The following is a 17,011-nucleotide window of genomic DNA, read 5'->3' on the forward strand; positions in this document are numbered from 1 at the left end:
AAACATTTGTACTTCTTGAGACAGTCCCATTTTTGGCAAAACTTAGCGTATCTTCTTTCATCAGGCTGATTAGCGACAATTGCGTCCCTGGCGGAAAATAGTCTGATGTGCAATGATGGATGACATCCGCAATATTACCACGCATATGGAAAGATTGCTTATGCGGGAAGTTCTTCTCAGGAAAAGATTAAGGAAAGGCTATTTAACACTATTGGTTAATTACAGTTGAAAGCACGCTACAGGAATTGTTAAAAGAGACATGGGAATGACACTGATAAAGTAATTAAGTCTAGAATGAATAAAAACAACAAAATAAAACAATAAAACAAATAAAACAACAAAGCTGTATAGCGCAAAATTGAAAACTCTGGCAATATTCATTCGTTTTTTGGAGCGCTTAATTTTGCCCAGAACTCCAAAAATTAAGCCAAGAATTGAAAAAAAAAATACTGAAAAACATAGGGTGTTAGAAAATATTTAAAATTAAATTGCTCACGAATTCAAAAAAAAAACAAAATGCGAATTGACTTAAAGTAACATTTACCCTTAAATACGATGAGGAATTAAAATTAAAAGTTTTAAGCTCAACTCTAAAATATTTTATTTGTGCCATAAATCTAGGCCTATGCACTGTATTAAAAAAAAAACATTAAGAATTTTATTTTCTCACAAGCTTTTTTCGTTGATAATTGTCGATTTTTTTTTTCCACAACTACATTAAACAACTTAAAATTTGGATTTATTGCATAAAAACGTGACTGGTCGAACAGACCAAATTATATTAAAAACATATTATACAGAATCAAGTACTTGTGTCTGTTAGCCACCACACTCAGGTCCTGTCGAGAAGTAAAGTTTGGTTAATGCTAATGAAATAAAACAAATATGATGAAAATATAATACTTATCAATAAAATTATGAAGACTACAACAAAGAATTAGGGAAGGGGCCGCCCAGACCGTATTATATTAGATACGTAACCTAAACTAACCTAACCTAACCAAAATACCAACCAAATATTTAATTAAACTATAGCTACAATGTAGTTTCCCACTGAGCCGGAGCTAATGTTGTCTGTTATAAAGACCATGAAAACTGATTATTGTCTCATGTTCGCCATACAAGATCTTAATAGTGGTGTCTTTAAGACTAAAGTACCCAAAATTGCATTAGCAAATTTTCCTAATGATTTAAACATGTTATCTTGATGAGCCCAAATTAAAAATTTGAAAATGTTAAATTACCGCAAGCTGGGTCAGCGTGATTATTCGTCTTTTCCTTATTAAAATTGATATTATGTTTAGAAGTAAGCTTTGGCAATTAGAAAATTTACCCAATTAGTAAAATTACCAAATTTTTGGTAATTAGCAACACGGCCATGATTTTGGTAATTAGCAGAACCAATGTGTATTTACCAATAGTTAGATAAACAAAAATCATTATGCTAATCCTTGTATTAGTAGTGATTTTGGCCTCCATATAAGTTACATAATTTTATCTTTTATTTGAGCAATTTGCCAAATTTTACCTGATATGCCTGATTTACAAATTGCTTAATCTACGACCGATTTTATGTATTAAATGCACAAAATCCAATGAATAAATCCCAATAAGGATATTTCCTTTGCCTCCCCCCCCCTATCTAGATGAGACGGATTTTCTTTGTTTTTGAGACTCGAAACTAGTTGTCTTAACAGTTGGCATAGTTGTTCTTACCTCGTCCGAAGGCTCTGCTATGGAGAGCATAGCTATTCTTGCGTCTCTATGGCCACGTAAGTAGACTGTCCTATTCGTTTCTGAGTAAGTATTCCTTGTAGAATTGTGATTGAATTTTGGAAGAAATGCCTGAATGGGTTGGTAGTCTGCATTTGTTATTTTCTGAATGTTACATCCTATAAAAGAGTATCTTCGGGAATACATATTCTCTCTTAGAACCCAAAGATGTGTTTTGAGCAAATGCATGTTCGTGCAAAGAGGCGCAGCAAGACCTTGGTAATAGAATATCGGGAGAGCATTTATTCGGAAAAAATATGAATCACTTTTCAATAGATAAAAGAGATCGTATAACAGGCAGGGTTGTCACCTGTAGCAAGACAGTGCCAATTCGGCACGTGCTTCATTAAGTGCAGCACTTTTTCTTTTATATGGCCATAAATGTATTGACTACAGCAAAGAAAATCGTGGGACACTAAGTGAAGTGCGGTGGAGTTTCGCCAAGCATGGTAGACCTTTTTGGCATAATTTTCACTTTGATATGTACACAAGTAGGCAGGAAGGGGGTGACCCATCGGATCAAATTTCTGATATAGTTAATTGCTCTAGAACTGGCTGAAAGGCTATTCAAAAACATCCCAGTTTCAAAGACCCTACCACTAGGAGGTGACACATTCATCCCTAAACAAAACGAGCTGTTATTGTTGACGGTTTAAACGGTAATACTAATAGTGACACAATATCGCATATATACCGACCAATTATTAGACAGGGAACAGTTCAATTTTTGTAGGGGAGAGGATAGGAGGTCCGAAAAATGTACACTAAGGATCAAAATTTTGATTAGAGAATTTTAATTTTCATTACCGATTCTTCTGATCAATGTGAAGGAGGGATTTCCCCCCCTATCCTTCCTTCATTAGGAGTAAGATATTTGGACTAAACGTGCTCAAGACCTATTCCTGGTGGAATAGGTCCCTATTGGACTGTTGGACTGTCGGTCCCTATTGGACTGTTGGACTTGTCCCTATTGAAACATATTAGATTGTCGGGGCTCAAGACCTATTCCTCTCACTTTATTTCAAAAATGGCAGTTTTTAACAAAAAACAGCACATTTAAAAGATCGAATCATTGTGATGAAAATACAAACTTCAGAGTGAACGTTAGGAGGTTGAGAAAGATGGCCGTATCCATTTAAGTTATAGTAATTCTGGGTAGGGTATCAAAGTTAACCAAGATGTTTTTAAACCGACAGAAACTTTAATAGGTTTTTGTTATTCAAATCTCTTACAAAACCGCCGCTACAAAAATTTTCAAAACTCAATTTTGCTCATCTTTAAGATTATGACTTTATTAGATACACTCTTGCATTTAATGTTCAAAGAACAGTCTGATGAAAAATAAGGCCGTATACAAGTGGGAGGTGGGTACAGGGTTTGAACGTTCTCCCTCCAAAATTTTGTACAACTCGTAGCCAAAAGTAGCCACTAGTAGCTTTTTGTTATTTTACCGCCTACGACTGCTGATGACAGAGTGTGTTTGTAGAGGGTATATCAGAAAAAAAAAGTAAATTGGAAGTCATAAATGAATTCCTTTTCTTGCGAAGGGAGAAGGAAAATAAAAAAGTAAAAAAGCTAGGTATTCTGATTAGCTGATATTCATATAGACGGGACATACAATGTGTTTTCAATGTGTAGAGACGCGGCAAATTTGTCGTTTGAAATGATTTTCCAGGAAAATACAAAAGGCTTATAATATTTATGATATATTTATGATCTACAAAATAGAACTATTATATTAATATAATCTATTTACGATCTATCAGATCTATTATAATCGACTGATATTACGACTGTAGAATATTTACCGCCCAGGGTGTCCGCGCTAGAGTAGGAACGGCAAAAAAAGTCTCGGATAAAAAAAACTCTCGGATAAAAAACTCTCGGATAAAAAAACGCTCGGCATAAAAACAGTTCGGTGAAAAACTCCAAGTGTGTCTCGAGCTTTACCGTGTCACCACATCCCAACAGTTTCCTTTTGTGGTGCACATTGGTGAGGTTAAACCCAACATATGATACACCCTGAATTAAAACTTATAAAACGAATTAAAACTAAAAAAAAAAAATGCTATGACTGTTTGAGCATCTCCATAATCTGAATATTGAGTTATGTTTTACTAGGAAACCATCATTCCAGTTTATTCCTCATTATTCCTGGCTAACCAATTCTTCTTGCTTTAAGAATGAACTCAAGCAAATAGGAAGTTCCTCCAGGGGCAAGCTTTTATAATTCCGAATAGATTTGGATAAGTAAGAAATAATTCCTTAATAAAATACTAAAGTTAAAAAAGCAGCTGAACATGAGAGATAGATTAAAGTACTTGGAATGATTCCCAGAAAACAATTGCCCCCTACACTACTGCCGTCCAAAGTAAAAAACGTGTATAGGCCTATGCATGAAAAGTCATTCTCAGAGTTAGATATAACACTGAATTAAGTTGAAAGAGTCAAACCGAATGGTATATACAATCATGATCTAATAAAACCCCCTGCAAAAATCTGTTTGGCAAAAACACGTATATGCAGCATTTTGCCCCGTTTGCCAAAGTTGTAAAATTGACATTTAGAAGTGTCAGCGAACTTTGGCATGTATTTTAATTGCATAAACTGAAAGGAAATTATATAAAACCAATCCTAACAACTTTTCATATCAATCTTGTGTCTAGTATGGTGCAATGGGTTGTAAAGGTGCCGCAAAACTGGAGGTAGTTTGATGGCAATTTGCTCGGGATAACGAAAAGTGTATATGCGTGTTGTTACATTTGGACGGCCGGCCGATTCTTCTTTACAGTTTTACAGCCCAAGAGACCCGGGTTACAAGGGTCTCCAAAATTAGTAGTAACAACCATCTACAAAATTACAAAATAACAAAATGAGTATTAACAAATCGAATGATATTACAAGAATGATCTAAGAAAATCCCCTGCAAAGATGTGTTTGGCAAAAACACGTATCTGCCGCATTTTGCCCCGATTGCCACATTTGAAAAATTGATATTTAGGAGTGTCAGCAAACTTTGGCATGTATTTTAATTGCATAATTGGAAAGAAAATTGTCTAAAACCAATCTTGACAACTTTTCACTTCAATCCTGTGTCTAGTGTGCTGCAATGGGCGGGAAAGATTCCGCAAAACTGGAAGTACTTTGAAGGCAATTTTCTCGGAATGTCGAAAAGCTTATATACGTGTTTTTACATTGGACGGCCGGCTGATTCTTCTTGACAGTTTTACAGCCCAAGAGACTCGGTTTACAAGAGTATCCAAAATTAGTATTAACAACCATCTTACAAAGTTACAAAATAACAAAATGAGCACTAACAAATCAAATGATACATACAAGAACTATCTAATAAAATCCCCTGTAAAGATGTGTTTGGCAAAAACACGTATCTGCTGAATTTTGTCCCTTCTGCCAAAGTTGAAAAATTGATATTTCGGAGTTTCAACAAACTTCTGAGAATAACGAATAGTGTATACATGTGTTTTTACATTTGGACCGATTTGCCGACCGATTCTTCTTGACAGGTTTACAGCCGAAGAAACTCGGCTTACAAGTGTCTCTTAAATTAGTATTAACAACTAAGTATAAGGAAAGTACTGACCTTCAATACTATTTCCAAGTGTGTACCCCTGGTGCAAATTTGTTACAAATATAATTCTAAAAACTGCAAGCAAGACCATGTTTTAGCACAAACCATCGAGTCTTCCTGAAATCAGAAATAACATCAATCAGACACAATTTAAAGCTTTGCATTTCAAAAAGAATTTTTCATAAAATAATAAAATACAGGAAATAACATCCGATTGTAGGTGCAGTCTGACTTAAGGCGGATTTTGTGGTGACCATTATTTAGTGTGGGATCTCTCAAACCATTAAGTTGAGAGACGAAATAGTTTAGATCGAGCGGCATTATCATATAAGAAATAACTAAACTAATAGACTAATGAAAAAGCTCTGTTTTGTAATTTCAAAGGTGGCATGGATTTGAGAGGTCCCTCCAACAGGGATACTCCAATCGGAGGCTTGAGAAAGCTTGATATATAAGAGGATAATTAAAACAGGTATTAATACAACGTTTTGGTAAGTTCATTACTACGTGGGTACTGGCACAAAATAGTCTGGGGGAGATGCAGATGCTTCTCCAGAAGGAAGAAAATCATCAAAGCTGTATTGAGAGGGGGGAGCGGTGCAATTTCTGGAAAGTTCATTCATCGAATGTTGCATAACTTCTTTTATAAACGTTTCTTACTTTTATATGTTTGTATACTTTTATTCTTTTTTCTATACTTTTATGTAATGTTTTATTTTATTTACTTTTTATACTTTTCTATACTTTACTTTTTACTTTTTTATACTTTACTTTTTACTTTTTAAAATTTAGTTTTTCTTTTCCATAGCTTTATATATAGTTGGCATTCTAGGGGCAGGGGGACTGTCAAAACGACCATTACTCACTGACTGAGACTGACCTTCTTTCATTGATTTTATGCTAATTATCTATATCAGCCCACTCAATGAATAAATAATGACCAAGTGAAATAGTGGCACAAAGCACCACTATTTTACAGAACGACTGAAAATATACGGGGCGTGATTTTCTTCTCCCCGTAATTGATTACTTTTTAATAAAGTTTTCGTTTTAAGCTATTAAAGTTTTAAGTCATCGTTTTATAATAGTAAGCGATAAACATAGGCAGCTGTGAATTCCCACTTTTTTTTTAAAGCTGCGAAGAATTGCAATATTCAATTAAACATCTTTCTTTGTGGTAGTTAATATTTTCATTTAATTCCTCAAAGAAATAACAGATCACCAATTTACCTCCCCTTCTTCCCTTCTTCTGTGTGGTTGTCAGTTTATTGGATTTTTAAATATAGAAATTTCATAGGCGACTAATAGTACAACTTGGTATGTAAAAGTTTTAAAATACTTTTATTGTTCAAAACAGACAAGGAGCCGAAAATAAATTCAATTTGTGGCCTTCCCTTCTGGTAAAACATTTTTATTCCCCTCAAGTTCGAAGATATAGATACTTCTAAGACACCTTCTTTCTTTGGCCACCTTCAAACCAAGCTAGGATTTATCAATAGGCCCGTGAGGCCCGGGCTTAGGGACGCACAAGCAAGAGAGTGTGATACATTATCACTAAGTGATTCTTTTCTTAACAAAAACTGGACTGCTGTGATTTATCGTCAAAGCCCATATGCACTTCGCCACCGCCCAGCCTATTCACAGAAAATTGATTTTAAAACAACATGGGAATTTCGTGGCTACTTGTAAACTGTCAGATGTCTCCCAAGAATGACAGCTGAGAGCTTAGTATCACCTCTCTCTTGCATTACTTTTGGCTCGTCAGTTGCGCTATGTTTAGTGCTTCCACAACCCCCCCTTTTTCGGGGATTTCCCCGAAAATCTCGCAAAAACGGAGCGGCAAAAATACTTGGGCCTGGAAGTGTTAAAGCTTTAAATCTGGCCCTGCTCCCATTGGTGGCGTCAAGGAAATGAAGGGGGATGCGAAAATATATTGGTTGAAATCGAGGGGGCTTCGTCGTTTTTCCAATTTTTCAATCAAGACAACCAAAAAGCCGTTTTCTATGTAAATTCTAGAAAATGAATTTTTTAAACGCGGAGAAAGAGGTAAATGGGAAAACCCTGCCTTCAATTAACTCCTTCTCCTCCCAAGAGATACGTATACATTTTAAATCAGTTCAATAGCCTCATTCTATTCTAATATTGCGTAAATTATACGGAAATAAAACTAAAATTCTTGCTGCATTTCCTACAAGGACCTTTTTTTTTAGAAATGAGAATATTAGAATACCAACATTATATTAGCTAATGAAATCCGATTTTTGAACCAAACCAGGCATAACACTTTTTCCATTTTTTTATTTTAACGAAAAAAAATCGTTGTATGAAATATAGTAAATCGAGTGGTAAAGGAACAACTTTTTTGTAATTACTTATATATAGTTTTAAACTTCTTTGTTTTTTATTGTAGCTTGGAAGTTTAGAATTTTGTAAACAAGTATATGGGAAGTACCTCTGAGCATCAAATAAATAGAAACATTCTGAAGGTAATGAAAAAGGATTTTGTCATTCTAGTGCTTTTATTAAACACGGATGAAATTAAACTTTCATCAGCATAAATTATAGCGCAACAGTTCTGCCTGAGTAAAGAGCGATATGGCTTTGATGTATTATTCAATAAAAAAAGGAGTTTGTTCAACCGAAAGTAAGGAGTAACATTAAAACTTAAAATCAACAGAAATTATTACGTATGTTAGGGAGGGTGATTGCCCCCTCCTAAATAACTCGCTCTTCGCGCTGAGTTAAAATAGAATAGTTGTGGGCATCGAGTCTTGGCTAAATGCAGAAAAAGCCAAGACAGATAGTCCAATTGAGTGAGAAGCAAATGTGGCATTAATTTCCCCCTTATTAATCTTTTGGTACTTTTAAAAATGCTTATTATTGATCTAATTAGGTGACCTTTGTGTTTCAGGATTCGTTCTTAAGGAGTTGGAACAAAAAGTAAAATTTTAGCGGAAAGAGCCAGGTACTAAGGAGGAGGCAACCTTCCTTATACACTCAACAATTTTTATTCGTTTTAAGTCTTAATTTTGCTCCTTAGTTTCAGTTGAAAAAACTTGTGTTCTTATTTAATTTATGATCGTTTCTATATTAATGCCAGAAAACCCGTAAAGAATCTTCAGAGAATTCCCTGGTGTAAAATTTCCCCTGAAAAGTTCACCCCCAGAACCTCTCTCCCCATGGAAAATTCTCTCCGTGGAAAATCTAGCCAGCATAAAAGTCACTCCTCTCCCAAACGAAAAATGTATGATACTCTCCATTAGCAAATACTATTTTTAATCAATGGGTAAATCCCATAACTCACTTTCCCCAAGGGCCCTAGGGGATATGTTATTTCAAAATCCATAGTTATTGTACCTTTCGACTATGTTGAACAAGATGGAAGACTGAAAATTTTGATTGGATAATTTTTGGCAAAAAAGAGGCGTGGGAGGGGAGTTAGCTAACTTCCAATCTTTTTGGTCACTTAAAAAGGGCGCTAGAACTTTCATTCACGTACTTATGAGCTCTCTCCTGACATTCTTGGGCCATTGTTTCGATACGATCACACCAGGGTAAAAAAGAAAATAGAGCTTGTAACCTCTACAGGTTGGTTCTCTAATGTGCTGGATCTGACGGTGTGACCTTCATTGAGATTACTTGAGTATTAAAGGATGTCTCCCCTCCCCTTTTTTGAAAATCAAGCAAATGTTCTCAAGCTCCTGGCATTTGTTGAGTAACACTAAACTAAAAAAAATTGAAAACAATCAAAGTAACACTCCAAACAATAACGCTCAAAAATTTAAATTACTGTCTTCTGCGCCTCCACGTACTTATCTATAAAACTTCCTTCTGCGACAGTTAGGTCCCAAAAAGTAGTCTTCAAAACATCTGGGAGTAGTAGTATATCTCCTCTAAAAAACCTTTTTCGTGAATTAAGTAAGCTTTGACAATTACTCACGGAATTTTTTCAGTCCATCCCCATATTCCCCAAAGAGGGGGCAAGCACACCTACCTTCGATCCATCCATGTCATATGAATCCCAGTGTCCCCTTCACTGTGGCACACAGTTTACCCGCACTTGCAATCAGTACTTAAATGCTCTTCAAAATAGGTTTAGTTTCAAATATAACTCCTCGCCATACACTACTCTAGTATGGTTGTAAAACGCAGGGTGCTACACTTCTCTGCACCAAATAACAAAACCTGAGTCTCCTGCGGCTGGGGTAGGATTCAAACTCAATCAAGAAAATCGCTAGGTTTACATTGAGGGCCTTGACCCACACTCTAATCCCACGAGAGGCCAGATATCCATCAAGGCTATAACCTATTGACTTTTAAAGAAAATTTCAACGTCTCAGTGAGCGATCCAGGAACGATACGATCCCCACAGCTCCTGTGGGAGCAAGGCCCGTAAATTATGTGATTCACCCAGTGCTCACATATAGGTTGCATTATTGGGAAAGAGGGCATGTTTGATCCTGTATGTTCAAAAAGTATAATGGTATTAAGGCGAAACTTTCAGAATATGCACGGGAAAATTTTGAAAAACATCAGAAGACACTGTGCACATCCAAGTTGTCAAAAGAGCTTCTCTGCAACACTCAGGAACAAATGATGGTATTAAATTGCAACTTTCAGGGCATGCTAAGGGGGATATTGAATTAGATAAAAAGGTAATATGTGCTGGATCTGTTAAGCTGGGACTTTCAGGGGATATTAAACCAAATCAGAAAATACTATACGTATCCAAGTTGTCAACTGGACTTACCTATAAAATAAGTAGCAGCTAACAGTATTAAGTTGAAACTTTCAGGGCATATTGAGCAGAAGTAAGCAAATCAACAGATAGTATGTGCATTCAGGATGTTAAAAGAACGTATCTGCCATAGCTCAGGGACGGCGTGGGCTATTAGTTAAAACTTTCAAGGAATGGAACTAAATCAAGAGGCTTAAAAACATCCAGACGTATTTGCATGACTACAAAGAGCGTATTTGCAACATTTCTGGAACGGTTATGGGTATAAGGTGAAACTTTCAATTTATTTTAAGGGATGTTGAAATAAATTAATAGATATTATGTGCATCCATATTCTCAAAAGAGCGTACATACAATATTTCAGGGGTGGCTAATGGTATCAAGGTAAGAACTCTTAGGACAATTAAATCAAAAGACACTATGGTTGTACACAGGTTGTCAAAAAAGTGTATCTCCGATGTCTCAGGAACGGCTAAGGGTGGCAAGTTGAAACTTTCAAGGCATGATCAGGGCAGGGACAGATCCTGGGGATTTGGGGGTGCCCCCCTGACGTAATGGTGGATTTGTGGTTCGGTCCGCTTACTCTGGTTTGGGTTGGGACGAAAGTTTTTTTTTGTAATTGGCTTTTAATAGCTTAGTTTTTAGTAGGTTTTTAATTATTAAGACTGTTTCTTTTTACAAACATGTTTGAAAAAAGGTTTAAATTACTCTCTGTGGTCTCTGTTAGATTTTATTAATGGCACATACTGCCAAAAACTATTTAATTAAATTTAGGTTATTCAATAGAATCTGCCGTTTTACCACAAAAGCCAACTGGGAGGCAAAAATCTTCATTTCGTAATAACAAGGAGTGGAAATTTAAAATCCTAATTTCCTTAAGCTGTCGAAATGATATTTCAGGATTGTGCTGTCACAACGGGGCTGAAACGCCAAATATTTAATTTTTTTACTATCAAAATTTGTTTTTGAGTCTTGCTACAGCACTGGGGCAAAGAAAAAAATAAAGCTCATACTCTTTAAACTTTAATGAAGGTTCGTGTAAGTATATACTTAAAACTAAGCATATGAGGGAAAATACTCCTTTAAATGCTGGAGTAATCCTTTAAGAAGAATAGCTTTTCGAAAAATTGGTTATAAAAGAAGGCAAATAATTATATGTTTCTTTTTCTATCTACCTGATATTGATGGCTCTCTGAATTCTCAGTTTGAATCAGTGAAATGCCATTAATTTTTTTCAAATATTGAAAATAAAATAAAATTATAAAAAAAGGGAGATTTCACAACTTGAGTTAAGCACGGAAACAGAATGCAACTGCAATATTACTTCAGAATTTCTCACCTTCTCAATACCAACCAGTCACAAAATATAGTCGTGATTTCGTAGAGGGGTTAAGTATATTTGCCCATAAAATTGTTTAAACTGCTATATATACCATTGAGGATTTATCTTTGTTCTGTTTTTCTTGTTACGCCCCTAAAATAACTAGCATAATGTTTAATATATCTTTTGCAAATATACAAGCTGTGTCTTTATCCTCATTTTCCACTCTAAATGTTTTAACCTATACAATTTGTTACAAAGGGTGCATGACCCCAAAAGATAGTTCAAGAATATACTTTTTTTCTTTTTTTTTTACAATAAAAAGCTTAACTCACTTGCTACAGTGGTCAGAAGTGCAAAGGCTAAAGATTATGCAGAAAATGTTAAATATAATATTTTTTTACAGCTGGTGAACAGCTTTTAATTTTTTACGGCGGGGTGGTTTTTATAACTTACTCTTTTTTGTATCAATATTTTTATACCTTTTTAATTTCAGCAGATTTTAAGCCCTCGCCAGATTTTAGATTAAATTTACGACCATTTCCACATTACGACCACCTACAACAGATAATTGTCGATGTTCCCTTCTAATTGCGGGTATTTCTTTGTTCGCAAATTTGTTGAAGCAGCTTATTTTACCCCCCCCCCCTAAGGAAAATTCCGGATCCGCCCCTAGTTCGGGGCCACGTCGAGCTAAATAAAGAATACACAATTTGCGTCCAGGTTGTCAAATAGGTGTATCTGCAATACTCAGAAAGCGCTAAGGGTATTACTTTGAAACCTCCAGGGAATGTTAAGGAGAATATTGGGCTAAGTTAAAACACACTATCGGCATCTAAGTTGTCGGAAATGCGTGTCTGCAATATCTCTGGAAGGGATAAGAGAATTCACTTGAAACTCTCAGGGAGTGTTAAGGGGGTGTGGGAATAAATCAATGAACACTATAAGGTTTCAAGTTGAAACATTCAGGGAATATTGAACTAAATTGAAAAAACCTATGGGCATCTAGTTTGTCAAAAGAGTATATCTGCAATATTTCAGGAACAGCTAAGGGTGTTTAGTGGAAACTTTCAGGAAAGTTGAGGGATATTAAACTAAACCAAAAAACAATATGCGCATCAAGGCTTTTAAAACTGCATATCTGCAGTATATCAGGAACAATTAAGGCAGTTAAATGGAACTCTCATGGCATGTTGACGATGACGCTGATTAAAAGATACTGCTAGCATCTTTGTTGTGAAAAACGGCGTATCCGTAATATTTCGGAAATTACTGAGGGTATTAAGTTGAAACTCTCAGGAACTGTTGAACTCGATCGAAAGGCACTATGTACATTCAGATATACCAAAGAGGTATATCTGGAATATCTTAGGAAGAGATCTTACCGGCAATGTTGAAAAGGATGTTAAACTAAATCAAAAGACACTATGCCCATTTACGCTAAAGTTTTACTCTTTCTCTCAACTCTACTTTTCAAAACAGTAAAAAACTCTAGCGTAAAGAGCTGGGTGTTGAGGTGGGAGCAGCCCCTTTCATATACGAAGTAATTTCTGTTCGTTTTAAGTTTTAATGTCGCTCTTACTTTCAGTTAAAAACTTATTTTGTATTTAATTTCGGAACGTTTTTGAATTAATGCATGTTCTGATTTTGTCTCTCTGCAGATGAATAATTAAAACGAAATTTGTATTTTTTTTTTTTTTGCTAAATGGCTCTCTCATAGTTTTGATCGAATGATTTTGAGAAAAAGGTGCGGGGCAGGCCTAGTTGCCCTCTAATGTTTTGGTTACTTAAAAAGGCAACTAAAACTTCTAATTTTTTTACGAACGTTTTTACGATTTTGTGACGTTGGGAAAATAATTAGCGTGGGAAGGGGCCTAGGTGCCCTCCAAGTTTTTAGTCACTTAAAAAGGGCACTAGAACTTTTCATTTCCATTAGCCCTCTCACAACATTCTAGGACCACTGGTTCGATACGATCACCCCTGGGAAAAAAAATAAATAAACGCGCATCCGTGATCTGCCTTCTGGCAAAATGTACTGCCTTCTGGCAAAAATATTTTGTAGATAGGCACTTGAAACTTTTACAGTAGGATTCTTTGATACGTTGAATCTGATGGTGTGATTTTCTCGACTTTATTCTATGGCTTTAAGGGGGCATTTTCCCCTATTTTCTAAACTAAGGCAATTTTCTCAGGCTCGTAGCTTTTGACGGGTATAATTAAACTTGAAGAAACTTATATATATTTCAAATCAGCACTAAAATTCGATTATTTTGATGTAGCTATTGGTATAAAAATTCCATTTTTTTTAGAGTTTTGGTTACTATTGAGCCGGGTCGCTTCTAACTACAGTTCGTTACCTCGAACTGTTTGATAATATTAACCTACCAATACATCCAAGGCCTTATAGTAAAGCTAGTATTTTAATTTGTTCCAAAGTTTTGTCTGAAATATAAACAGGAAGTCAAAATCTTAATTCTTAAAATCTAAGCACGAAGAAACAAAATTTATTTACAAATATTTCTTTTATAAACCGATAATAGAGCAACATCATTTAATAACAAACAGATATGTATATAAAAAATCAAAAAAGAAACATTTAAAATAAAAATAAAAAGCTAATCAAAGACTAGCGGAATTTAAACTTAAAATAAACCGAAATCACTATCAATCAAACAGTTCGTGGTAACAAACTTTACTAAGGAGCGACCCGGCTCAACTGTAACCAAAACTCTAAAAAAACGGAATTTTGATACCAATAGTTACATCAAAAGAATCGTAAGAATCGTATATTAATGCTGATTCTAAATATATAAGGTTTATCAAGTTTAGTTTTACCCATCAAAAGTTAAGACCCTGAGAAACTTTGCCTTATTTTAGAAAATAGGGGGGAACCCCTAAAAGTTATAGAATCTTAACAAAAATCACACCAACAGATTCAGTGTATCAGAGAACCTTGCTGTACAAGTTTCAAGCTCCTATCTACAAAAATGTGGAATTTTGTATTTTTTGCCAAAAGAGAGAACACGGATGCGTGTTTATTTGTTTGTTTGTTTTTTTGTTTTGTTTTTTTCAGGGGTGATCGCATCGACGTAGTGTTCCTAGAATGTTGCAAGAGGGCTCATTCTAACGGAAACAAAAAGTTCTAGTGCCCTTTTTAAGTGACCAAAAAAGTTGGAGGGCACCTAGGCACCCTCCCACGCTAATTTTTTCCCCAAATCACCGGATTAAAATTCTGAGATGGCCAATTTATTCAGCATAGTCGAAAAACCTTATAACTATGTATTTTGGGGACGACTTAATCCCCCAGAGTCCCCGTGGAAGGGGCTGCAAGTTACAAACTTTGACCAGTGCTTACATATAGTAGTGGTTATTTGGAAGTGTACAGACTTTTATAGGGGGATTTTTGATTGGTTGGGTGGGGGTGAGGGGAGGGGGTTATGTGGGGGAACTTTCCATGGAGGAAATTGTCAAGAGGGAAGAAAATCTCCATGAAGGGGACGCAGAATTTCCTAGCATTATTAAAAAAAACATAAATGTGGAAAAGTTTTTTCATCTGAAAGTAAGGAGCAGCATTAAAACTTAAAATGAACAGAAACTATTACGATTAATGCAGAAATTATTGCTCTTTACGCTTAAGTATTTTTAGTAATTTCAGCTATTTATTCTACGGCCTTCGTGATTCAGGGGTCCTTCTTTAGGAATTGGGACAATGTTTAAGCTTTAGTGTAAAGAGTGAGGTATTGACGAGGGGGCGAACCCCCTCATATAAAATCATGCGAATATAGAAGTTCGTTACGTAAGCTAATTCGTAATTTACACATATCTTTTACTAATAAAAACACTCGTAAAAATCAAAAGTTCCAGTTGCCTTTTTAAGTAACCAAAAAATTGGAGGGCAACTCCTCCCCAGCTCCTTTTTTTCTCAAAAGCATTCGATAAAAACTACGAGAAAGCCATTTAGCCAAAAAAAAAACACAAATTTCGCCTTAATTATCCATCTGAGAAGAGCCAAAATCAAAACATGTATTAATTCAAGTTTTTTTTAACTGATTAAACAAGTTTTTTTAACTGAAAATAAGGAGCGGCATTAAAACTTAAAATGAACAGAAATTACTCCGTATATGAAAAGGGCTGTTCCCTCATCAACACTCCGCTCTTTACGCTAAAGTATTTTACTGTTTTAAAAAGTAGAGTTGAGAGAAAGAGTCAAACTTTAGCGTAAAGAGCGGGGCGTTGAGGAGGGAACAGCCCCTTTTCGTAAACGGAGTAATTTCTGTTTGTTTTAAGTTTTAATGTCACTCCTTAATTTCAGTTAAAAAGAACTTTTTTTTTAATTTAATAAACAAATAAGACTCAAAGCAAACAAAAATACATTGAATAATAAAGCCAAACCTAAAACAAAGGGAAATTATCACAAACAGGAATACGGCTTACGCTCCTGAGCCTTCTAAGGCCCAGAGCGTCATTTGCCCTTTGCTGAAAACATTTTATGTTTTTTGTGGTACTTGGTATTAACCAAGTGACATAAAGGGATCGCAAATTCTGTCGGTCGGTCTGTTTGTCCCGGTTTTGCTAGTTTAGGTACTTCCAGATAAGCTAGGACGACGATATTTGGCAGGCGTATCTGGGACCAGACCAGATTAAATTATAAATAGATAAGATAAATAGATAAATCATTTCCCCGATTCGACCATCTGGGGGGGGTGGTTAATTTGGAAAAATTAGAAAAAATGAGGTATTTTTACTAACGAACGGGTGAACGGATCATAATGAAATTTGATATTTAGAAGGATATGGGGTCTCATAGCTCTTATTTTAAATCCCAACTGGACCCGGTGACATTGGGGGGAGTTGGAGGGGGAAACCTAAAATCTTGGAAAACGCTTAGGAGACCGGACCGGATCCGCTCTCACTCGGGGAGTTGAGGGGAGGGTTAATTCTGAAAAATTAGGAAAAATGAGGTATTTTTAACTTACGAAGCAGTGATCGGATCTTTAGAAGGACCTCGTAACTCAGATCTCTTATTTTAAATTCTGACCGGATCTAGTGTCATTGGGGGAGTTGGAGGGGGCCGGAAATCTTGGAAAAGGCTTAGAGTGGAAGAATTGGGATGACACTTGGTGAGAAAAATAAGTACAAATCCTAAATATGTGATTGACATAACCAGAACGGATCCGCTCTCATTTGGGGAGTTGGGGGGAGGGTTAATTCTGAAAAATTAGAAAAATGAGGTATTTTGAACTAACGAAGCACTGATCGGATCTTAATGAAATTTCATGTTTAGAAGAACCTTGTAACTCAGATCTCTTTTTCAATTCTCAACCAGATCCAGTGTCATTGGGGGGAAAACGCTTAGAGTAGAGAGATCAGGATGCAACTTGGTGGGAAGAATTAGAACAAGTCCAAGATAGGGGACTGACACAACCGGACCGGATCCGCTCTCTTTGGGGGAGGTGGGGGAGGGGGTAATTGAGAAAAATTAGTAAATATGAGGCATTTGTAACTTACGAACGGGTGATCAGATCTTAATGAAATTTGATATTTAGAAGGATCTTGTTCTTCAGAGATCTTATTTAGAAATCACGACCAG

At 35.7% G+C, this 17,011-nt stretch overlaps 1 protein-coding gene and 1 long non-coding RNA gene across 2 annotated transcripts in view; one reads left to right on the top strand and one right to left on the bottom strand.

Annotated features, from left to right (window-relative positions):
• LOC136028282 (uncharacterized) overlaps nt 1-17,011 on the bottom strand; it is a 77,326-nt gene that overhangs the window by 56,832 nt on the left and 3,483 nt on the right. The window contains exons 2-3 of the mRNA XM_065706028.1: nt 5,375-5,479; nt 1,717-1,892 (exon numbers count right to left, since the gene is read on the bottom strand). Coding sequence (XP_065562100.1) covers nt 1,717-1,892; nt 5,375-5,453 — 255 coding nt within the window. The 5' untranslated portion in view covers nt 5,454-5,479. The remainder of the gene's footprint in view (nt 1-1,716; nt 1,893-5,374; nt 5,480-17,011) is intronic.
• The window catches only part of LOC136028283 (uncharacterized), a 35,305-nt gene continuing 23,883 nt past the window's right edge, over nt 5,590-17,011 (top strand). Inside the window, exons 1-2 of the long non-coding RNA XR_010617800.1 lie at nt 5,590-5,834; nt 7,773-7,848. This is a non-coding gene — a long non-coding RNA (uncharacterized LOC136028283). The remainder of the gene's footprint in view (nt 5,835-7,772; nt 7,849-17,011) is intronic.

Source organism: Artemia franciscana, chromosome 6, assembly GCF_032884065.1.
Source record: "Artemia franciscana chromosome 6, ASM3288406v1, whole genome shotgun sequence".
NCBI lineage: Eukaryota > Metazoa > Arthropoda > Branchiopoda > Anostraca > Artemiidae > Artemia > Artemia franciscana.